General features: G+C 37.5%; 1 protein-coding gene across 2 annotated transcripts in view; it reads right to left on the bottom strand.

Moving 5' to 3' along the window:
- RNF180 (ring finger protein 180) overlaps nucleotides 1-25,557 on the bottom strand; it is an 82,973-nt gene that overhangs the window by 13,481 nt on the left and 43,935 nt on the right. For both annotated transcript variants that reach the window (XM_084882168.1, XM_084882167.1), the window contains exons 5-6: nucleotides 5,059-5,284; nucleotides 1,108-1,236 (exon numbers count right to left, since the gene is read on the bottom strand). In XM_084882168.1, coding sequence (XP_084738294.1) covers nucleotides 1,108-1,236; nucleotides 5,059-5,284 — 355 coding nt within the window. The remainder of the gene's footprint in view (nucleotides 1-1,107; nucleotides 1,237-5,058; nucleotides 5,285-25,557) is intronic.

The following is a 25,557-nucleotide window of genomic DNA, read 5'->3' as shown; positions in this document are numbered from 1 at the left end:
AAATCCCTTAAATAAGGCTGATTTTTCTTACATTTGATTTCATATTCGGGGCAAAATGTGATACATTTAAAATATTTTTATCCCAATTCTGTGGATAATGAGTTTCTACAGATACTAACCACTTTAAAATATATGTGTTTATATAATGCCCTTAAACTTCTTTCTTCATTCAAACCACTGTATAAAGTTATATTTGATCCTTAAACTACTTTCTTTAAACCTTAGGGAATTTGTAAATCAGTTTATTTTATTACCTCAAGCATTCAGGCTCTGCTTCTTTCTCTTTTTGGTTGATGTCCTTGCTGTGTTATTATCCATCTTCTTTACAAAAGTCCCTCCCATTCCCTGAAGATCACAGTTTTCCATATCCCACATCCAACCCTTCCCACCCAGACGCTGTTATATCATCAAGGACAAGTACTAAAACTGCACAATGGATCATTCTCTGACATAACATGGTTTTATAAAAGATGAAATTATATTTTAAATTCATATTGTATGATCATTTGTTACTGTGCAAACAGTAAGAAATTCTCAAAGGTGGAAAAGGTATTATAGATTGCCTTGCCCTTATTTTGATAATTCCTTCTATCTATGTAGTGCAATTAATTATAATTTACAATAGAAAGTGCTTTCACATTAGCTCATTTGATCCTTATAACAACTCCATTAACTAGACAGGGCAGACATAATTATTCCCATCTAACAGATCAGAAGACAGAAACAAAAGAAGCTTCAATGATATCCCTACATCAAACAGACCTAAACACAGAGACAGGTCTTCCTAGTCCACTGCACACCTCTGAGACAAGGCTCTGCCACTTCCTACTTGTCCTAATGTTGTGAGACAACTAAGTATTTCATTACCTACACATTAAACATTACTGACCACAGGCAAAGTAAATTTAACGAGCTTCTCCCAATTATTGCTCGTACTGCATAGTCTGCATTATCTTCATATGTACGCCTGTAGCTTTCAGCAAAATCCTTATAATTTATCAATTCAGAAATGTTTCTGGTAACATTGTTAAGACAGGAAGAAAACAGCTTTAAAAAGAAAGCTTGTACAAAGTTAGCAGACCTTTAGAAGAAAATTAGTTTCCTTACCTCCAAAAAGATGGAATGCTTTCTTTCTGCAGCTCGGTAGGGGCCACTTTGCAGAGCTGGATTTCTGAAAGCTCTGTTTTATTTTCAAATATTCTTTAGTGAAGAATGTTTTTGTGGCATTGTTCAGTTCTGGAATAAAGCAAAAGCAAACTATTTTTAAACTTTGAGTAAAATGGCAAGGACACAAAAATAATTGTTGTAGTATTTTGGTAATATAGTCATCTCTTTAAGACAGTGAAGGCGAAACTAGAATCAATTTTCTTTATAAGTCAAGCCAAACATAATTCTCCCAAATTAACATTTGTGGCAACTTTGATTATGTCAACATAGGACATGCATCTACTGTGAAGCTTCTACGCCAGATAATCAGATACTCGCCAGACGTGGAGGATGCAGTGATGGATAAAACATATCTCCTGCCCTCAAGAAGACTGCAGACTAAAAGATGGAAATAGAAGGCACATAAAGGAAGGGGGAAATAATAATGTGTTAGGGATGTAGCCATAGAATAGCTAGAGTAAAATCATGTGAGTCTCAGGAATGATCATGGTTGGTTGAATCTGCAGATGCAAAACCCGAGAATACTGACTAGGTGATGTCTTTAAAAAAATCTTCAGAGCAAATTCAATATCAGCTTTTCTAATATATCCTTTAGGAGAAATCACATGAAAAATTCCCTTTAAAGTGCCAGAAAAACCTTTGCTCACCTTTAGGAAATGTGTTTCTTTTCATGAATCATGAGAATCATTTAATTGTGTACATACTTTTAATTTTCTTTAGGCAGCCAGATTATTTAAAACCAAATAGTTCATATCTAATTGTAGTTATAATGTAGGGCCATATGGCTTATTTATCAGCCCATCCACCCTCACCTGGTCTTTATGTTCCATTTATTACATTCCCTTGTGCTGCTATTTCATTGATTATATCTTTTAAAGCACCTCAAATTCTTTTGAGGTAGGGTATAAATAGTTAAGTAGGAAAGTCCCTTTATTACTGACAGCTTCTATATTACAGTACACAACCAAATACTTATTCCAGTGGAATATGTATTCTCAATATGATTTATATTAGAAAAAAAACTGATTTTGAAAATAAAGGTAATTATAGCTTTGTTGTTTGATAAATGAATCAAAAGACACTTGAATCATAATTGCTTTAAGATGTTAGGGAAAGCAATTTTAAAATAATTATCAGTGTTAAATTAGATCATGAAAGGCGGGACAACATCTGTCTAAATTGCTGTGTAAATGGTCTAAAAGCTTCCTACTAAAACAGGCTTCTAGTAAATGTTTTCTTATACAGATAGCCAGAGATAATACTGAGAAAGGGTTGTCACTGGTACCTTCACTTCTTTCACCCCAAAGACCCCAACAAGGGATCTGGTGTTAGAAAAGAACCACTTTCCCCACATCAATACAAGCCAGAAATGAGGAACCTCCAGTGAGCTCCTGCCCTCTCATGGAACTGCTTTCTTTACTGTCTCCATCCTTTACTTGTTCTTCCCAAGAAAAGAAAGAGCGATCTGCCCATTATGCACAGCAAAAGAAACCATCAACAAAACAACAAGAAAGCCCATTGCATGGGAGAGCATATCTGCCAATGTTATCTGCGATAAGGGTCTAATATCCAAGTTTATAGGGAATTCATACATCTTAACAAAAGGAAGATAAATAGTCCAATCAAAAAATGGGCAAAGGATCTAAACACTTTTCGAAAGAGGACATATAAAAAGCCAAAAGACATATGAAAACGTTCAAAGTCACTAATCATCTGAGAGATGCAAATCAAAACAACAATGAGGCACCATTTCACACCTGTCAGAATGGCTACCATCAACAAATCAACAAACGACAAGTGCTGGTGAGGATGTGGAGAAAGAGGAACCCTCGTGCACAGCTGGTGGGAATGCAATCTGGTACAGCCACTGTGGAAAACTGTATGGAATTTCCTCAAAAAAATTAAAAATGGAACTCCCATTTGACCCAGTATCCCACTTCTAGGACTATATCCCAAGAAAACAGAAACACCAATCAGAAAGGATATACGCACCGCTATGTTCATAGCAGCACAATTTACCATAGCTAAGACCTGGAAACAGCCTAAGTGCCCATCAGCAGATTAGTGGATTAAAAAACAGTGGTACATGTACACAATGGAATATTATGCTGCTTTATAAAAAACACCGTTTGCAATAGCATGGATGGACATGGAGAAAGTCTAGTCAGAGAAAGATAATTATCACATGATCTCACTCATTTGTGGAATATAATCAACAGCATAAACTGATGAACAAAAATAGATCCAGAGACAGAGAACAAAAATAGTTTCAGAGACAGAGAAGCTTCTAACAGACCCTCAAACTCAGAGGGAAGGCAGGGGAGGCTGGAGGGGATGAGATCAACCAATGAACTCATGTGTATATGCATAATCCAAGGACACAGACAATGGGTGGTGAAGGCTTGGGAAGGGGGGGCAAGGGAGGAGGGGAGCGGGCAATGGGGGAAAAAGGAGACATGTAATACTTGAAACAATTAAGAATTAAAAGAGAATGTAATCTTCCTAGTGAGACTGATGACAGCTTAATGTCCCAATCACATTTCTCTACTGGGCAGTCACTATGCTTGACATGCCCTTTTGTCTCCTTTCATCCCCAGGTCTGCCCAAGCTCAGTTCAGGGATTTTGTGCTCCAGTCTACATGCACTGGGCAGATCAAAGAGGTGTAGCTTTATTTTCTCTTCATGATTTGATTACTGAGCCTAAAACCAGGTTTGCAAGTTGTCATGCATCTGGCTGGGTTAGACTACTCGAAGCTTATCTTCGAAATCTGATTCTCCCTTGCAGGTGGGTCCTTGGATTTTCTTTTAAGGGAGAAAAATGTACCATATGTTTTCTCCAATTTACTGTAGTTAACTTTGATCCCCATCAAATCCTCTGTAGTTGAGGCGAGAATGTGGAGATAGACATTCTTTCCCTGAACATTTAGCACACTGTAGTACGGCACTCAGTAAATATTAGCTCTGATCACTTCTGTCATTCTTCCTGCTTTTCTTGGCAGTTTTCTATGATCCACATTCATTAGGTTTTTCATTAGTATGTTTTATTTAAATTTATTTATTTTTTGTTTAAAGTATTACAAGTAGTAGTACATATGTCTCCTTTTCCCCTATTGAGCGGCCCCTCCCCCCTGGCCTCTCCCACACCCTGGCACATGCCCTCACCCCCCTGGTGTCTGGGTCCATTGGTTGTGCTTATATGCATGCATGCAAGTCCTTTGGTTGATCTCTTACCCCCTTACCCCACCCTCCCCTGCCTTCCAGCTGAAGTTTGACAATCTGTTCAATACTCCTTTGTCTCTGTATCTATAGTATGTTTTAAATACTGTTTTCTATTCTCTCTTTGTATGATAATCAAATAAACAAATCCTTGATCCAATTTTACTTCCTTCTCATTCAAGAAGAAAGACCTTAAGAACAATAAGAAGGTTGAGATGATCTGGAGTGTGGGGGAAGGCATAATAGTTTTTCTCAGATATTTGCAGAAATATCCTCTGATACTCCAAAGAAAATAAGGGCCAAAGAATGAGTAATAGTGGAAGGCAGATATGAGGAATAAACAATCAATAGGGCTGCTTCAAATTTCAATGGAATATCCTTGACACTGGAGAAGTCTACATAAAGACTAAAAAATAGCTACTTGGGATGTTCTAGAAAAGACCTCAGCATAGAGTAAGGGATTAAAGATGAGAAACTATTCTTACCTATGATCCTATAATTCTAACAGAGTTCTATGAGCTGGGCAAGCACTGTTTCATAAAATGGAGGGAGAGTAACAAATTATGTTACATTGTATATGATTTTTAATAACTTTCTCATAATAGTTTATAAAATACCTTAAGATCTGGAACAAAGAGAACACAGAGGCAATCATGTTAACGAAAGGGAAGTTACCTGTCTGGAAAAAGACTCTGGAAATAATTGTCCGACACAGTGGGCAGGGAGTGCTTGCAGGATTGTCTCTGGCAAGAGTCCGTAAGCAGGGCTCACAGAAGATGTGGTGGCAAGGGTAGCACATGTACGGGTTGAAATAAACATCCAGACACACTGCACAGATGTAGCTTTCCTTTTCTTCTACATATTCAATTTCATCATCTGTATTCATGTCATTAGTCAAAGTCTGCAAAACATAAGCAAAAAACAATTTTTCTTACTTCAGCATGAGATTAATTTCCTTGAAAACAGAGAGACTGACTTTATATTTTGTTAAAATGAATGAAAATATTTATGAAAAGCATATAACATTTGTTTCTGTGACATATTCAACTGACAGAAATACTACCTTGTAAAGTAAGAAAAAACTGAAAACATACATGAAAAAAACTCAGAAATCTTCACTATTTTTATATAATGCTAAATGCTAATATATACCTAAGCACATTAAGCACACCTGTATCTCTATGTAACCAGCACTAATTACTAAGTGTTAGGTATACCAGATCCAGGATTACAGATTCTCCATCTGTCCTACCCCCACCACAGCATGAAGTTTTATGGATGCAGTGTAGAGAAGTGGTTCAGAGTTCCGCTGTAAAGTCAAACAGACCAGTGGCTTAAATAAGTTATTGTGACCTTAACCTTATTCAACCACTCTGACCCTCAATTTCCTGGTAAGTATAATGATTGTCTTAGTCTGTGTAGGCTGCTGCTCCTGTCAGACAAATTTGTTATTTAGAGCTAAAATCATAATAACCTTCTCCACTCACCTGCTAACTCCCTACTTTTCACAAGCAACCATCCCTGAGCCAACAGTGGTTAAGACCTTTCATACCTTATAGTGGCTCACACAAAATATAAAAGCACAAGTGCACATAAACACACTGCTACTTTTATACTTATCAACATATCATGAATATCTCTATCAGCAGATATTTATCTTTTCCTCTTATTTTTAACCTAAGTACACATGTATTTCACCTAAATAAATTTATTTCATCTTTTCATGTTTTAGCTCCTTCTTCCTTCCTTCCCTCCTTCCCTCCCACCCTCCCTCTCTCTTCTTACTTGTCTTCCCCCTTCCTGCTCTTTGTGGACTTGCTCTTCCTCCCAGTCTCCTGGTTCCTCTCTGATGCTTGATCACACTTCCATTACTCTGCCCCCTATAAAAATGTTCCTCTCCTTTAGGCCCCTACTATTCTTCTGATACCTTCACGATACTTCTACATCAAGCATGCTTGTTCTACATATTTCCTCCTCTAGTGCATTTATATAACTGTTGTGGGCATGAACTATGCTTTACTTACTTTTTCTTGACTCCTGGACCTGGAGGGAAGAATGGAAATTAGAACAAACGGGGAAGTGGAAAGGAAATTTGAGTTAAGAGGGAAGTATGGAGAAACCATGGAGAACATGGATGAGGCACCCGTCAGTCTGACTACACAGGGTTTTTCCAATAAGGAGAAATATTCCTTGGAGAGACAAGGTGGGTCGGTTGCTATTGATCAGGACTGGGCAAGTGATAGACTATGGGCTAAAGACAGCCTGCTGCCTGCTTTTGTAAACAATACTTCACTGGAACACAGCATGCTCCTATGCCTCTGTACTGGGGAGGGCTGCTCTTTGCTACCGCAGCAGAACTAAGCAGTGGTGACAGAGACTATGATCCGCAAGCCTACAGTAGAGACTTCTTGCTAGCCTGAGAAGTTTCATTATGTTCCTGAACACAGCACTGCTAATTTCCCCCTCAATCAATCAATATTTATTGAGTTAATAAGCATTATTTCAGGCTTTCTTAGTCTGCTCAGGTTGCAATAACAAAATACCACAGACTGGGTAGCTTAAACAACAAACAGTTATTTTTTTCTTCAAGCTGGGGACCCAAGATCAGGGTGCCACATGTGGTGAGTCCTGATGAAGGCTCCCTTCCCGGCTTGCAGATGGCCGCTTCTCTCTGTGTGCTCACACGGCTTTCCTCTGTGCACGCAGACAGATCTTTCTTCCTTTTCTTACAAGGCCAGCAAGCCTATGGGACCACCCCCTAACCCCTCCCATGTGACCACATTTAATCTTTATCTCCTAAAAACCCGATCTCGTTGGGGGTTAGAGCTTCAACACGTGAATTTTGGGAGGACACAGCTCAGTACATAGCAGGGATACACAAGGCACTAGAAATACTGCAGTGAATATATCAAGCAAGTAAGGCCTAAGAACTAGTTCTTTAAAAAGAAGAAGAGCCAAAACCGGTTTGGCTCAATGGATAGAGCGTCGGCTTGGGAACTGAAGGGTTCCGGGTTCGATTCCGGTCAAGGACATGTACCTTGGTTGCGGGCACGTCCCCAGTAGGGGGTGTGCAAGAGGCAGCTGATTGATGATTCTCTCTCATCAATGTTTCTAACTCTCTCTCTCTCTCCCTTCCTCTCTGTACAAAATCAATAAAATATATTTAAAAAATAAATTAAAAAATATAAAGAAAAAATTATATATATATATCTATATATAGATATAGATATATATATCTATATCTATATATAAAGAAAACTCTATATAATACGCTAATTGTCCCTCTATCAGACAAGTCGCTTTAATGAGCACTGACCACCAGGGGGCAGACACTCCAACCAATAGGTTAGCTTGCTGCTGTGGTCTGGCTGTTTGGGACTGGGTCAAAAGGGCCAGACATGCCTTAGAGCCCTCCCACAGTCCCTCCCTGGCCCTGATCATGCACCGGTGGGTCCCTTGGCCTGGCCTGCACCCTCTTGCAATCTGGGACCCCTCAGGAGATGTAGGAGAGCCTGTTTCCGCCTCATCCACATAGGCCAGGAGAGTGCTCAGGACTCTAGAATATTTATAAGAATGTGAGTCCTAAGTGGCAAAAAGAGGCAGTAATTAAGGAATGAGATACCAAGGACCTAAACCAGAGTGGTTGCCTTGAAAATTTAAGATATTTTGAAACCAAAATTAGCAGGAGCTAATTTTCATTTTGGTAGAGGAGGAGACACTGGTTTTATGAGTAATTTTGACTTTTTTACCCTAAGTCTTAATCATATCTTTTGAGTTCACATTTTTATTCTGATATGCACTTCTCTACTTCTTTTGAAGTTTTTAAAAATGAAGTCAAAGATCCTTGTTTCTGGCCTCCAGGCAGGTGAGAAGTCCCATTGGGCTATGAGCTACCCTGGAGAGTAAACACAAGTTTATATATATATTAAAAAAAAACATTTTCAGCCGCCAGTGCCAATCCTCACTGCTGACAATCAGTTCCAGATCCACTAAATGCAGCTGCTCAAAACCACAGCCTGTCACTCGAGTAAAGAGTTCTTTCAGTCTTCTCTCTTCTTTACTAAACATCTTGGGCCTCTTTTCCTGCCTTATTACTTCTTCGTTTTTTTTGTATCTTTTCAGCAAAAAAAGCTCTTCCATTTATTGTATATATTATTAGCACCACGCTCTAACCAACAGAGCTAACCGGCCGCTATTGTATATATTAACCAGGACCTTGTTATCTATGACCCTTCTTTTCAACCCAGGCAGAAACAGATAATGTTTGACTGCCTCAAGGAATGGATGGCACAGCAGTATGTAAACAACAAAGAAATTATTAAATTTTTGGCATTTGATTTTTAAAAGCCAGGATCCCTGAGTATAAATGATAGAATTAAGGAGTTTTTTTCCTGCTTCTCCTTTCCCCATCTCCTATGCTCAATATATACTAAAGATTCTTTGGGATTTGGGCAGGAATCTGGAAGATCTCTGAGAGAGCACTCTGCTATATATTCACCTAAATCAGAGAATAATGGACAGGACAGAAAATTCCATCAGATTTTGGGTTTTGATAGCAGGGAAGCCCACAAACTCCAATCTCTAGAATATAGTTGAAGGTGGAAGCAAGGTCACAGAATTCTCTCACACTTAGACAGAAGGAGCAAAAGATAGCACTGACTTATAGCACTGAGTGGACAGTTACAGTACTGTCAATCAGTCACTCAATACAAGAAAGTAAGTAAAGTAACCATGCAGATATCTTAGTAGGTGTCAATCATGGTAAATATTCATTCCACCTTTTATTATGCTGACCTAGAAACTGAGGACACATACCTAGGAAGAAAGGAGAGGGAAATGTCCTGTATTGATTAAGATTTAGTTTCTATTATAGTCTCCAATAGAAAGAGGGCTCAAAAAACCCTGAATTTACTCAATCATTTATTCATTCACTCAGCAAGTATCCATTACATTTTTATTATGTACAAATAATGTTTAGTAAAAAATACTGAAAATTACATTTCTTGAATACCTGACTTTGTGGACAATGACTCATTCTTAGAACAAATTCTTCCCTCCATCTTTTAACCTCTTCACATAAACTGCAAGTCTGCCTACATTTCTCTATAAACCTTATTATATTGCATTTTCCTTATATTTGATATGAAGTTCATGCTATTTATGGAAAAAATTTAGATATTAAAGTTAACAGAAAATAGCAGTAATGAAGAAATGGTACATGTAAGCTACTCTAAATATACAGACATATATGGTACAGAATTCTTTTCATTTATGGTTCTTTAAAAAATGTAATTTTTTATGTCATTGTGTCATAAGAATCTGTATTTCTAGCATCAGAATATAACTTCAAATTTGCACAAATGCATATTCAAAATTTGATAGTTTTGCATTTCTAATATAGTATACTAGTTTCTGTAATTAGCTAGTGACTAATAATAGGAAAGGAACAAAGAGAAGGCAGGATATTATGGATGTCATTTGGGCAGCTTCACCAGGAAGCTGCAACTTCGCACTCCCGGGGAACCACCAGCCCGTTCCCTGCAGATCACTGGGGAAGGGGTCCAGCAAAGGGAAATACTAGTAGATGCACACACAGTAAAACTGGTACAACATAGGGAAGATGCCTGTCAGTCAAAACCTGGATACGGAGACCATTGCCCAGAGTAGGCAGGGCCACTGCAAACCCGCAAAAATTTGAGAATACATAATCCCCTAACCCAGTTGTTGGCAAACTCATTAGTCAACAAAGCCAAATATCAACAGTACAACGGTTGAAATTTCTTTTGAGGGCCACATTTTTTAAACTTAAACTTCTTCTAACACTACTTCTTCAAAATAGACTCGCCCACGCTGTGGTGTTTTGTGGAAGAGCCATAGTCAAGGGGCCAAAGAGCCACATGTGGCTTGCGAGCTGCAGTTTGCAGATCAACCAAAGAACATGTATACATGCATATGAGCATAAGCAATGGACACAGACAGTAGAGGGGTGAGGGCATGTGCTGGGTGGTAGGAGCAGTCAGAGAGAGGTTAATGGGGGAAAAAGGAGGCATGTAATACTTTAAACAATAAAGAATTTAAATTTTTAAGAAAGTGTTCAAAAACCTAATATATATGTTGAAGATATAGATTAGGAGTCAAATATCTAGGCTCTATGTATTGCAGCAAACTAGAAAACCTTTTTGGTCTGAGGAATATGGTACAGAGCAAGCTACTCTAGAGAGTCAGCAGAGAATACCAGCAGGTCAAACTTGTACTACTTGTGGGTGTGAGGTCTGAATTAGTACTTCCCAAGAAGCTGGGAAACCTTGCATAGAAAAAATAACATTAAATCTTAAACTAGTGGAAGCCATAAGACCACAGCAAAGTCAATCACAAAATTGGCACCAATTTCCCAAAATTCAGAGCCCCTGAGATTCACACAGAAACAACTTCTACTGAAAGTAAGCTTACAGTCAAAAATTACGAAGTCTGCCAGAAAACAAACTGCCAATGGAAAGTATAAGTAGATGTATGAATGGAAGAATTCATCTTTGAATAATTACATATAACTGAAAAAATCTATAAAAATTTTAAAAATAAGTATGTTAAAAGAGAATTTAAAAGAGAAATACAGCCAATAAGGAAAACACAAGATATAATAAAAAATATAATAAAACAAAAAGTGAATTTGAAAGAGAACCTACATGCAAATTGTAAATATAAGAGCCAGCTTAAGGAAGACAGATTTAGTGAACTGGAAAACATTGCTAAAGGAAACAATCTTTCAGATTCTAGGCTTATCTTAGAGAGACAAGGTCAAGACTTCCTTGAGTCCTTCTAAGCACAAAATAGGAATCTAAGGAATTTTAGAGAATCATCCGATTCAGCACTAAAACCAAGGCTTCTTTAAAAATATCTTTTAAATAACACTCTCCATGTTTCTCTAATCATTAAATTGTATTATAGTCTTCAAGGCAGGCTGTTGCCATTGCCAGCCAGTGTCAAATCTGTGGGAAGAATTCTGGTCTTTTCTGACTAAGCCACTGGCTCTCTGATATGACTCTACTAAAACGTCCACCAGACACCATTCCTTTCAAATTCTCCATGCATCTAGGCTTTCTTTCTTTTTCTCCAATGGCTTCTCACATCACACACACACACACACACACACACACACACACATCTTGCATTTTGTTCTAGCTACCACCTTCCTTCTCTTTCCTTCTGTTAGAGCCAAACTTCTCAAATAAACTGTCTCTACTTATTTTATAAATATTTCCATTTTTGCAAATAGTCTTCAACTTATTTTTAGTTGTTATTAGATCCAATAGATATTTTTAAGTTTTCATCTTTCTTGATCTCTTGGTTGCATTGGACACTGTTGATAATTCTCTTCCTAAAAATTAAAAATGTCTTTAAATATCTGTCACTTCTCTTTATTTTTATGATAAAATATTTATTCTTCCTGGTTGGTGCTCCAGTACATCTTCCTTTTATCTCCTATGCAGTTGGATTTCTTTAAGGCTTATTTCTAAACTGCCTCCTCATTTTTCCTTTCTAATCTATATAATTTCCCTAGGCAATGGACCCATAGTTTTTGCCAGTACCTGTATATAAATGACTTTCAGATTTATAACTCTAGCCCTGGCCTCTTTTTTGAACTCCAAAACTATAAAGATACAATTTCAGGAAAACCATCTCTGACTCCTTAATCTAAAATAGGTTCCCAGTCCCTGGCCAGTTTGGCTCAGTGGATAGAGCGTTGGGCTGGAGACTGAAGGATCCCAGGTTCGACACTGGTCAAGGCCACCATCCAATAAAGGTCCTTGCAGAACTAAAAATATTAAAAATAAACAAATAAAATAGGTTCCCAGTCATGTGCTCTCATAGCAATATGCATTTCTCCATTATAACATTTATTGTAATTTGAATTTTACCTATTTGTGTATGAGAGCTTGATTACTGTGTGCCACTGCCATGAGACTGTAAACTCTGTGCCGGATACATTGCCTGCTATGTAGTACTCACTCAGCATCAACTGAATGAATAGGATTATTTTAATATGCTTAATAAATTAGCAATATTTACAAGCAATTTAGTTTCTAAATTCCTTATATTTAATCTATTCTGCTTTCTTATCCTCATACTCTAAATCTATATGCATTCTAATTTTCTTTCTTCATTGGAGAGAAAAGGGGAATGGTTATAGATGGGGGGAGTAAGAGAGTATGTGTAAATTGGAGATGTTCCTGAAATGTGGATGCTCTCTTTCATTTGTGTCATAGTGAGGTAAAGAAAAAAGACAGCTAAGATTGCCAACTTATTATTATTTTTAAATAAAACAAAGTTCTAAAAAGATAGAAATAACTGAGACACATTATGCCTCTTTAGGCTAGTCGGCAACATGTGACTAAAGAAACTTACATCTTATTCACTCTATTGTTTCTACTGTGGGATGTCCTAGTTTTAACCTCCCCTATGGGAATGAGCAAGCTTTTTTGATAAGTAACATAAGAGGCAGAAAGTAGAACAATCTAGTTCACTAAAATAGTACTTCAAGTTTATAACTATCTTTATACTGGTTAAGAAAAAGAGAAAATATTAGGCACATACTTTATTCTAGATCCATGGACATCAATAAAAATTCAGTTCACATACAATAGTTACTTAACCCTTTAAAGCACATGTGTCAAACACAAGGCCCGCGGGCCAAATCCAGCCCGCCAGGCCTTCCAATGTGGCCCGCACCGCGCTGTCATCACTGCACTCCGCTGTCAGTTTATGACATTGTCAGTTTATGACTGTTCAGTAAACCATTTGGCCCGCGATTTAGGCTGGATTTTAGATTTTGGCCCCTTCTCTGATTGAGTTCGACACCCCTACTTTAAAGCATAATGCTGTGTATAATATTATAAATTAAATTTTTAAATGTTGTCCAATTTGTGCAAATTATTGTATGTTATGGACTACATGTGTCCCCCCAAAATCATATGTTGAGATCCTTACCCCTGATGCGATGGTATTTAGAGGTGGGGCCTTTGGGAGGTGCTTAAGCCATGGGGATGATCTTAGAAATGGGTCAGTGTCTCTGCAAAAGAGGGCCTACAGAGTCTCCTGCCTCTTCCAACGTGTGAGGAGCCAAGAAGCAAGCTCTAAACAGACAATGAATCTGCCAGCACCTTAATCTTGGACTTCCCAAGCTCCAGAACTGTGAGAAACAAATATTTGTTTAATCCACCCATGTTATTTTTGTTATAAATACCAAAGCAAACTAAGACATTGTATCTTCCACCTAAATGATTGAATATGATATACAGGATGTTACTGTTCTAATTAAAAAATAATAAATGCAAGAAAAATATGAAGGAAATAAAACCCCAAGTCACACTTTACTGTGGATAACCAAGATAGCCACTGTTAGTATTTTATATGTGATTTCAATTTTGTTTTTGATGTGTGTGCATGAGTTTTTTTTCCTACAAAAATTAGATTATGGTATTCATATTTCCCTACTGTGAACATTCTGCAAATCTGTATTCTTTTCTGTCCTTCATAAAGGGTGCAAATAGTCTACAGCCATGGTCGGCAAACTGCAGCTTGAGAGCCACATGCAGCTCTTTGGCCCCTTGAGTGTGACTCTTCCACAAAATACCATGGCCTGGGCGAGTCTATTTTGAAGAAGTGGCATTAGAAAAAGTTTAAGTTTAAAAAATTTGGCTCTCAAAGAAATTTCAATCATTGTACTGTTGATGTTTGGTTCTGTTGACTAATGAGTTTGCCGACCACTGGTCTAGAACAATGGTTCTTAATGGGGGTGATTTTGCCCAAAGGGGACATTGGGCAAAGACTGGAAACATTTTACTGCCATGACTGAATGATGGGGAATGTGAGTACTGTCAGTGCCTGTGCACCTAACGTACGGACATCAGGAATGCTGTTAAATGTCTAATAATGCACAGGCAGCACCTCGTCCCCAAACAAATTGTCCAGTCCAAAGTGTCAAAGTGAAAAGTGACAAGATTAAGTAAATACTGCCATTTGGGACAGCATGGATAGATCTTCAGAATATTAAGCTAAGTGAAATAAGTCAGTCAGAAAAAGTAAAAAACCATGATTTCACTCGTATGTGGGATATAAAACTGGAAGCAATAGTCCTGGCCGTGCGGTTAACTTGGTTGGAGCATTGTCCTGTACACCAAAAGGCTGTATGTTTAGTTCCTGGTCAGGGCACATACCTAGGTTGTGGGTTCAATCCCCAGTTGGGGCATGTATTGGAGGCAATCGATTGATGTCTCTCTCTCACAAAGATTTTTTCTCTCTCTCCCTTCCTCTCTAAAATCAATGTTAAAAAAAAAAATAACAACAACCTTGGGTGAGGATTAAAAAAAAACACCCCACACAAAACTGACAGAAACAGCCGAAACCGGTTTGGCTCAGTGGTAGAGCGTCGGTCTGCGGACTGAAAGGTCCCGGGTTCGATTCCGGTCAGGGGCATGTACGTTGGTCGTGGGCACATCCCCAGTATGGGGTGTGCAAGAGGCAGCTGGTCGATGTTTCTCTCTCATCGACGTTTCTAGCTCTCTATCTCTCTCCCTTCCTCTCTGTAAAAAATCAATAAAATATATTAAAAAAAAAAAAAAACTGACAGAAACAAATGAACAAAGAAGAAAACAAACAACTCACAGACAACAGTACAGTGGTTTCCAGAGGGAAGCAGGTAGGACAGATGTAAAGGGTAAAGGGGGTAAAATATATGGTGACAGGAGAATAAACTTTAGGTGGTAGGCACATAATGTAATATAGGGATGATGTATCATAGAATTGTACACTTGAAACCTATATAATTTTATTAACCAATGTTATCCTAATCAATTTAATGAAAAAAAATATGGCAGGGAAATACATTGTGAATAAATGGAAAAAAAAAAACACACACAAACACACACTCTGCTTCAGTGTACAATGTATTTTAAAGGCTGCAATCAATCAATGCAAGATGAAATAAAATTTTATACTACATAGTCATTAATTTCTGAAGACATATTACTAAATCTCCACTGTACCTTTTCTATGGAGATGCATAAAGCCCCTTTTAATATTTCTAAACTTCTCTGTGATGTATTACCATTGGGTGGCTTTTGAAAAGCAAAGAAAAATCCTGGCATGGGCATGTGGTCCTATTTTTGTATAAGTACATAAAATATTCATCTGCTCTATCCCTTTCCCAAGTTACTATTTTCCTCCCATAATTTTGAATTAATAGCTTTTCAACTCTGCATTCTTTAAATTTTGTTAGTAGCAAGATTTTCTTAAAAGTTTGGACAGTGTAGTTAAACTTGTAGCAGAAAAATCTTATACCTTTACTACAATTCACGAAAACCAGGTAATACAGCGTTGATAACAGGTAATTGTCTGAGGGCAGAGCATCCCTTTCAGTGAGGTCTCTGATGTTTATAGCTGCTAGTTGCCTATAATTTTATAGGTTCATTCTCGCAGCAGAAAATTTATCCCTTCTATCATATGTCACACAAATGTGTGTAAATTGTAATAACTTTATAGAGAAGGAGGAGCCAATATCCTACCTAATCAAGAGGGAATATGCAAATTGACCATCACGCCATCACAAAGATGGCGCTACCCATAGCCACAAGATGGCAACACCCAGTCCCTTCAGCCCCGCCAGAGTCCCCCAGTCCTATTAGCCCAGCCAGGGGGATGGCAGATGCATGGTGCAGCCAGACCTGCCCTCAGAACCCCATCAGCCCAGGGCCAGCCCAAGGTGAAGGCAAGCCTCAGATGTTGGCTGCCCAGCCACCCAGGGTTGCCCGAGGCTCAGGTAACCAGAGCTGGCTGAGGCTTGCGCTGCTGGTAGTGGCGGCAGCAGATGTGTGAGGGGAGTATCGCCTTCCCCTGATCGCCAGGTTGCTTCCCACCCCTTAAGGCTCCCAGACTGTGAGAGGGGGCAGGCCAGGCTGAGGGACACCCCCTCCAGTGCATGAATTTTCACTAGAGGCCCAGTGTACAAATTCATGCACAGGTGGGATCTGTCAGCCTGGCCTGCAGGGATCGGGCCCAAACCAGCTCTCTGACATCCCCCGAGGGGTTCTGGATTGTGAGAGGGTGGTTCTCAGGTGACACACACTGGAATCTAGCTCCCTCCTCTCTGGTTCTGGGTGCATCACCTAAGAACCACAGCTGCCAAGTCATCACAGCTCGGCAGCTCCTGCACTGAGCATCTGCTCCCTGGTGTCATTGTGCATCATAGTTACCAGTCAGACGGTTGAACGGTCACTTAGGCTTTTATATCTATACTAGAGGCCTGATGCATGAAATTCATGTAAGAGTAGGCCTTCTTTCCCCCTGCTACTGGCACCAGCTTCCCTCTGGCTGTTGGCAGGCACCCAGGACTCAGGCTTCCCTCACAGCCCCAGCTTCATCTGGAAGGATGTATGGCCTAATTAGCACAGTAAGCTTTTATTACCTCTGAAGAAAGAGGTAATATGAAAATTAGGCTGGGACTCCGTAATGGGTCATGACCAGACAGAAGGAGGTTTCATGTGCAGGTGAAGCCTGGAGCAGAGACGAAGACAGAGGCAGGGGGGCCTGCCCAAGCTGGCACAGTGGCTTGGGTGGCCCAAGAGCGGACACAGGCAGGGGCACTGGGGAATGCTACAAGTCAGGCATGGGTCCCGGCCCCCCATGGGGTGCTTCCATGCATAGAGGGATACAAGGCACCTCCTCGTGTGATTTCAACCACACGCTGGCCTCTAGTTATAGATATAAAAGGCTAAGTGGCCGACCTTCCATCTGACCAACTGGTATATATGATGCACACTGGCAATTTAAAAATAAATGCTGACTTGCTCATGCTTGATACATATAAAGCTCTCACTGGCACCAATTGCATGCGTGTGTTTCGATCTGTCATTGTTGATCTTGAATTTGATTGTTTTTGTTGATATTCTGAAGTCCTATCTGACACTGCCTCTGACATTTAAATTTTCAAAGACAGTTTCCTGTGATGCCAGCATTTGTGAAGACTATTAATAAATCACAAAAACTAACTCCAAGAGTAGAACTATTCCTACCTGAATCCATTTTTGGACATGGTCAGTTATATGTTGCTTTCTCTCAAGTTTGAAGAGCATGTGGCATTAAAGTTGTAAATACTTCATCACAAAGGACATTAGTCAAGCACTCTGTGTTTTTACTCTTAAGGTGGTATACATTGGATATTAGAATAAGTTTAATCAATTTATCAGTTAATTTTTTTTGTTTTTATATCATGTCTTTGTTGTTATATCATGTTGTTATTGTTTATTAATCAATTTATATATTATTTTCACCTACATTTTACTAATTTTGTTTTATCTCTGATACTTCTATTATAGAGAAAGGGCAAAGAGCGATATTAAAATATTTATTCTAATTAATTTCCTTTCATTGTGCACAAAACCAGGCACTGGGCCACTAGTATATAAATAATATCCCTTAGACCCTTGGTGAGAAAACTGCGGCTCAGGAGCCACATGTGGCTCTTTGGCTCCTTGAGTGTGGCTCTTCCACAAAATACCACAGCCTGGGCGAGTCTATTTTGAATAAGTGGTGTTAGAAGAAGTTTAAGTTTAAAAAATTTGGCTCTCAAAAGAAATTTCAATCATTGTACTATTGATATTTGGCTCTGCTGACTAATGAGTTTGCCGACCACTGCCTTAGACCAATTTTAAATTGAAATATGTATCTTCAAAAAATGTGTTCAAGTCTATTTGGTTCCTGAGTTTAGAGTGAAGGATACCTTTATGTTCTGATGGATGAGCAGCACTTCAGCAGTTTTGTGTAGCATTTGAAAAGGTAACATCTAAAAATGTATTTTGTTATTTTAGCAAACAACTGTAATCTCAAGAAAAACATTTATCATGTTTCTCATTTTAATGTACATTTGCACTCTTTGAAACAATAAATTTGCAAAGTATTCAGATAAACATAATGCTTGTTTTTAGGATGATAGTTACTTATTTATAGCTATTATAAAAAATTCATTAGCACTAGCTATCTGTAAGAGAAGGCTAACCGCTTCATGAGACAGGGCACTAGGTTTCACAAGATCTTTGATTTTAAAATGTTCCTGTCTGCAAAATGAAGCCAAATTAATAATTCAGCTAGCTCTAAAATGCTAAAATCAATAGAACAGCTTCTAACTCAACTATGGAATGATACTTGTTTTGAGCTAGACACATACAAAATAGCAAGTTTTTTCAAAGAAAGGCCAGTGTTTACTAGCAGATAGCAAAGTGCAACATACAGCAAAAGCATTAACTACCAGGAGCAAGTGAGCTGTGTATAAATGACAAATAAGAGCTGGGAACAGAATAACCTAAAGCAATGATTCTCAAATAGTAAGAGCACATGAGTCACCTGGAAATTTACTAAAATGCAAATTCTGGTTCAGTAGGTAGAATGGGGCTGGGATGCCGTATTTGCAGTAAGTTCTTTGGTGATGCTGATGGTACTTGTCCATGAACCTGACTTTGAGTAGCAATACCTAAAGTATACTATTTACAAAGTTCCTACTCTTGGGATGCTCTTGGGAGACCTTAACTCCATGAGTAAAAATAACACTCAAATCTTTTCTTTAAAAAATATTGTTATGTTTTACTGGTAGGAGAAGCAACGGTAATTTCTCCAAAACCAAAATTAAACTAACAAAACACCCAGAAAACACCAATCACCATTATAATCCTTCAAATCATAAAAATGTCAGCTGATATAAGTATGAGAAAAAGGAGACTAATCTGAATATTAAGAACATGGAGGACTCTCACAGAGATGCTCATCTTCCTGGCTAAAACTAGGATGCCCACCTAAAGGTTATCAATCTTTGAGGCAATAATGATAGGGTAGCAACTGGACAGGAGCAAGGATGTAATGTTAAGCAACACATACCTAGAAATTGTCATTTCTAGGAAATCATCCTAAGAAATTACAAAACTGAAGATGTTTGCACAGAATAAGTTATATCAGCCAACAACTATATGTTTGTTATCAAAGTGACCAAAGAAGGGCACCAATTAAATAAATGATGGTATATCTACAAACTATATAATCCATTTTATTTCATCTATAAAATGAAATACTTCATGACTACTAAAATGTTGATATAGATCTATATTTATTGATATGGGAAATTGTTTAGAGAAAGGTCAGAAAAAATGGCTATAATATGTGCAAAATTATTCTACTTAAATATATGCAAACAGACAGTAGGTTCTGAGTAATTTGGAAGGTTTTTTGTACCTAAAATAAATGTCATTTAGCTTAATGAAAGCAAATTAATAAATCTTTCCTGAGCATAAATACATTGGTTTTAGTTATGTCCCTCAAATTCAGATCTTGAATAAATGACTGAACCTCTTTGTGAATCAGTTACCTCACCTGTAAAAGGGCATAATAACAGTATAACCTTTACAAGGGCTATGGCAAGGATTAATATGTGCCAATAGAGGTAAAGTGCTTAAAACAGTTCCTGTCATATAGTAACCGTGATATAAGAGTTGGCAACTTCTGCTTTTTAAAAAAATGATTAAACTGGTCTCTTGCTGATGCCCGTCTGAGATAGTATCATTAAAGTAGTAATTCTGCTTTGGCACTCAAGCCTACATATGAGGTCTAGGAACTATGGAGATAACTCGCAGATGTAAGAGTCTAAATCCGAGCAATAATACCCTGAAGTAGTCCAACAGCAAGCAAGGTAGAACTCTGTACATGGCTAGAATGGATATTCACAAATTGCTGGTAAGAAGATAAAATGGTTCAATCTTTTCAGGATACAGTTTGGTGCTATGAACTTAACCAAGATCTGAACAATTCTGTTTCAATAATTTAAATTAAGAAAAGTAGCTGTGATATTCAGAAACAAAAATTTAGATTTAAGGATGACAGTATATATCAAACATTGGAAACAACCTAAGCTTTCAACAAGAAGATATAGATGAGAAATATTTAATATAGTAACATAATTTTTGAGAATAGAATGTTAAATTTTAAAAGTTAAATACAGCCCTAACCGGTATGGCTCAGTGGATAGAGCGTCAGCCTGCAGGCTGAAAGGTCTCAGGTTCAATTCCGGTCAAGGGCATGTACCTTGGTTGCGGGCACATCCCCAGTAGGAGGCGTGCAAGAGGCAGCTGATTGATGATTTTCTCTCATTGATGTTTCTGACTCTCTATCCTTCTCCCTTCCTCTCTGTAAAAAAAATCAATAAAATATATATTTTAAAAAAATAAATTAAAAAAAGTTGAATACAGAATTGGAGATAAAACAGAAACTCAATGTTATTTTAAAGATTTTGAAAATAATATGTATATAAGAGTTTACCAGAAGTTAATGTTTTAAATGATAAAAATATAATACTTAAAAGAAAATGTACACACAGACAGGTGTAGTGACAGAGAAAAAGGAGGGTAGAGGAGGTGGAGATGGGCAAAGTAGGGATAAATGGGGACAGAAAGACATTGCTTTGGGCAATGGATGCATGATACAATCTACAGATTCAATGCAATCCCTATCAAAATATGAATGGCATTTTTTAACAGAACTAGTACACCAAATATTTCTAAAATTTATATGGAACCACAAAAGTCCCCGAATTGCCAAAACAATCTTGAAAAAGAAGAATAAAACTGGAGGTACCATACTACCTGATATCCAATGACACTAAAAGGCCATAGAAATCTTTGGTATTGGCATAAAAACAGATCTATAGATGAAAGAAACAGAAAAGAGCACCCAGAAATAATCCCACACCTATATGGTCAGTTAATCTATGACAAAGGAGACAAGAATATGCAATGGGGTAAAGACAGTCACTTCAATAAATGGTGCTGGGAAAACTAGACAGATACATGCAAAAAAAAAATGAAACAAGACAACCTTATCATGTCCTATATAATAAAAGAAACAAAACAAAACTTTTTATGTATACTGTACAATGACACAAAATTAAATTTACTTTCTACATTTAAACTTGAAAACACGCAGAGCAAATATATGTTAAAGAATTTAAATTTGACCAGTGAATTTCATTATCTTTAATAAATAACTCCTCTAAATAATTTGATTTTTTTAATTTCCCCCTTTGATCTAGTAAAATCATTGTGTTGCCAAAATCTTCAAAGTCACTGGAGATGATAAAATTCAGAATCAACCTGTCCAGATGGAAAGTTTGGAATAGTAGTTTATGCTGTTCCGTGTTACTTGGGTGAGGGAAGGGTAACAAGAGACATAAAAGAAAACAGATAATATCATCTTGTCTTTCAACCTCATTTCCCAGTATTCTACACCTTCCTCAACTCCCAAGGGCTTACTAAATTTCTTATTTTACTTTTCTTTCAACAGCAGCAGTCACGATTGAAAGCTTCTAATGCATGAGGCATGTGTCACTTAATCACTTAAACATTACTGTGAGGAAGGCACCCTGCACTTTTCTCTGGAGAGACACAGACCTTAAACTTGGACAGTTTTTAATCTCTTTATATCCCATTTGTTTCATGTGCTAAAGGAGAGTAAATGCAGTATACTATAAAATTAGAAATATTATTTCTAGAATAGGCAGTAGATAAGCCTATACCACCACACACTTTTTTATACTTCAAAGAATTCTACTGATTTCCCAATGCTATTTTAATAATTTTAAAATTATTTAATCTATTTAACTTTACTTTCTAATATTATCTTATAATGTCATTGCTTCACTAAGTGGGAAGACTTAAAATGTTTTAAAAGTCCACAATATAAACAGATACTTAGACAGCATATGATAATTTTTTCATAAGGCAATTTAGCAATAAGTTACCAACAGCTTTAATTCTGCATATCCTTTGATGGGTCACTTTACTTCCAGAATTTACTCTAAGAGATAATGCTGGACACACATAATAACATTAAGTATAAGGATGCCATTTAAATATGCTCAATCACTGCCTAACAATTAAATAGATTCAATAAAAACTTAAAATATATGCACATATTTTAATACCTTTTGATAATTCATTTAAAGACTTCAATTATTTAAAACATTGCAGGAGTACTAGTATATATACTAACATGAGAAGATATTATATAATTACTGAGAGAAAAGCAGTTTTAAGATACAATTTGGCTTCATTTTGTAAAAAGGAATGACAGATAATATAACAAATATAGATAAGAAATTTATAAAAAGGTTAATGTAAATTATTATTAGTGGGATCAGAGTTTATTTCCCATTTGTCTCTTTGCTTTCTGTATTTTTTTTTTTTTACAATAAGCCTGTATTCCTGCTGTATTATAGTAAAGACTAAACTGTTAAAAGTTTATCAATATAAATCTAGTTATAAAGAAATATATAAATGAATAGATAGTCTACATGGACAGAAAGAGAGAAACAATATGAGCAGTTCTTTAGGTACATGGCAGGAGATAGAAACATTCAGGATATAAGAACAGGAAGAAATGGAAGAGTGCCATCAGGAGAAAAGCAGAAACTGTAAATTAATGCAGAAAGTGTGATGAGGTCAGCACTACATAACTGACCACTGGTGATGCCTCATGCTGCCAGTTCCTGGATTGTTGTCATTTATATAAGCCAGTCTATATGTCCTTTAAACAGTTATGGTTTTAGAGTACGTGAAAAACAAATCACACCATTCTTACATCAGGATACCTTTAATTTTCTGTAAGTTTATAAGGACATCTAGTGACTATATTCCAAGAATAAATTAAGACACTGTAAAGTACCTTAAGAGATGAGATTACTCAGAGGTTATCATTGTTATTTACCATGTTTTAAGAAATCTAAATTATTTATCGTACTCGGACACTACCTCTACCTTGGACTTGTCCTTAATTGGTGACTAGAATATCAGCAAGATAGTATAACCTTGAACTCCCTGTGGTACTCTGCTTGGAATATTTTTTCTCCACTGGTTAACCCTGCTTCCTTCAGTACAACATCACTTCTTCAGGGACTATGTCTGGGACCCCTAAGCCCTGTTGCTATATGTATTCAATCACCTCACACCTCCCTTACTATAACATTCTTTACATTGTATAGCATTTACCTGTTTGATATCTTCACTGACAGACTGAGCTCCATCAAGGGCAGGGGCCATGCCCGTTTTGCCCTCTGTTGTATCCCCAGTGTTTGGCACACAACATGACATAACAGTCTCTCAAACACTCACTGGATGAATGGATGAGAACTATACACCTTGAGAACACTTTGGGTCATTGCAGATATAGCATGAGGCTATGGTCTTACATAGAGGTTCATTTTATAAACAGCTCTCCAAAATTTATTTTCCCACTTACTACAAGAAAAGCTACTGAGAATATGGTTCTCTACTTCAAACGTCCTGTTTATGAGAGGCTTAGGGGAGATGACTTCTCAGCAGTACTAAAAATACTGGTTTCCAAAGCAACTAGTTTTTACTTCATGAATTGTGTATCGAAGTCATTTCCCTCACTGTACCGGCTGTGTAAATTTTGTGTATTAATTTCACCCATAGCTTCATCTTATTTTAGCTATTCTTGCTTATTCTCCATATTTCCTTCCTTAAAAATATAATTATATATGCATTTTTGCATTCCTCCTCAAATCTTTCTAGGGACAAATCAGAAGATATAAACATATTATCCTATATAATAAAAGGCTAATATGCAAATGGACCGAATATCAAAAAGACTGGTTGCTATGATGGGCACTGACCACCAGGGGGCACACACTCAAGGCAGGAGCTTCCCCCTGGTGGTCAGTGAGCTCCCACAGGGGGAGCACTGCTCAGCCAGAAGCCTAGCTCACAGGTGGCAAGCACAGCAGGTGTTGGGAGCAGCAGCACTAGCGTTGCGTGCCTGATGGCTTAGGCCCGATGCCCATGAGCCTCTAGTTATTAATAATATCAACTCAGCCAATCTCTGGCTGAGACAATTCTCCTAGAGATATGGTGCTTCAATGGATAACTAAGAATGATCAATTTTCAGTTCCTACTATAATTAATTAGTACACCTCTGGTTAATTCAGCTTTGAAGTAAACATTTAATACTGAAGAAATACTTCTTAAATTGCATTTCTCTTATGCTTCTATCCATTCGTATAAATGCTCTCTTGTTTAGAGTCCTACCAGATTATTTGCTAGTCTACTTTCTGATCTCCTGCTTTCCAGGACACTATCTCAGGCTCCACAGTATGCTCAGAAGAGTAATCTGTCTAAAATTTAAACCTGTTGTCAGGGCCTCTCTGTTGCCAGAAGGTCTCCTTAGCATGGACTACACGTCTGTCACTGAGTCCCCCCTCTTTGTCTAGTCCTCCTGAATTATGTGAGGTTCAAAGAAAGAGCCAGGCTAATTCATGCCTCTGTACCTTTCGTCATATTGCTCTCACCACCTTGTATAGCCAGCAAAAACCTTTCCTCTTCCAAGGAAACATCTCATTTACCACACTCAGCTCAGGCATTATGTCCCCTGTGTAACATGTTTTATGTTTCTTTGATTTACCTTTTTTTATTATTATTATTTTATAATGTACCTCAAGTACTTATGATTAAGGTCATTATATTCTTTGGGTTCATGACTTAATTGTTGTTTTTTTCTATTCTGGTTTACACTCAATATTATTCTGTATTAGTTTCAGATGTATGGTATGGCACAGTGGCCAGACAGTCCTTACCCCACAGAGTGGTCCCCTGATATTTCCAGTGCCCACATGGCCCCTTACATGTCATTAAGGTATTATTAACTATATTCCGTAGGCTGTAATTACATCCCCAGGACTATTCTGTAACTACCAACTTGCACTTCTCAATCCCTACGAAACATTTTCAATCTTTCTCAGGTAGAACCAATCACTTACTCTTTTGTACCCCCATTCCACCCTCATAAGATTCCCATCATTAAACTTTATCTCAAATTTTCTTGCTTTAATATCCTACATTCCAAGAAAAAGGTAATATTTATACATTCCTGTATACCAGTGCCTAGCAGAATTCCTGACACATGGCAGGATCTTGCACAACAAACCCATATTGAACTGAATTCCTCACTTGAACTACTTGTTTTTTTCTGCCTAGTGCTACTCCACTACTCTCCTGAGAGGTATTGTGCAATGTTGAGGAAAACGACTTTTGTTTTATTTATAGTACTCTTATTGATTTCAGAGAGGAA

This window comes from Pipistrellus hanaki (genome assembly GCF_964339955.1).
Source record: "Pipistrellus hanaki genome assembly, chromosome: 4".
In the NCBI taxonomy this organism is placed as follows: domain Eukaryota; kingdom Metazoa; phylum Chordata; class Mammalia; order Chiroptera; family Vespertilionidae; genus Pipistrellus; species Pipistrellus hanaki.
Note: the sequence above shows the minus strand (reverse complement) of the source record. Positions and strands in the feature narration are given on the sequence as shown.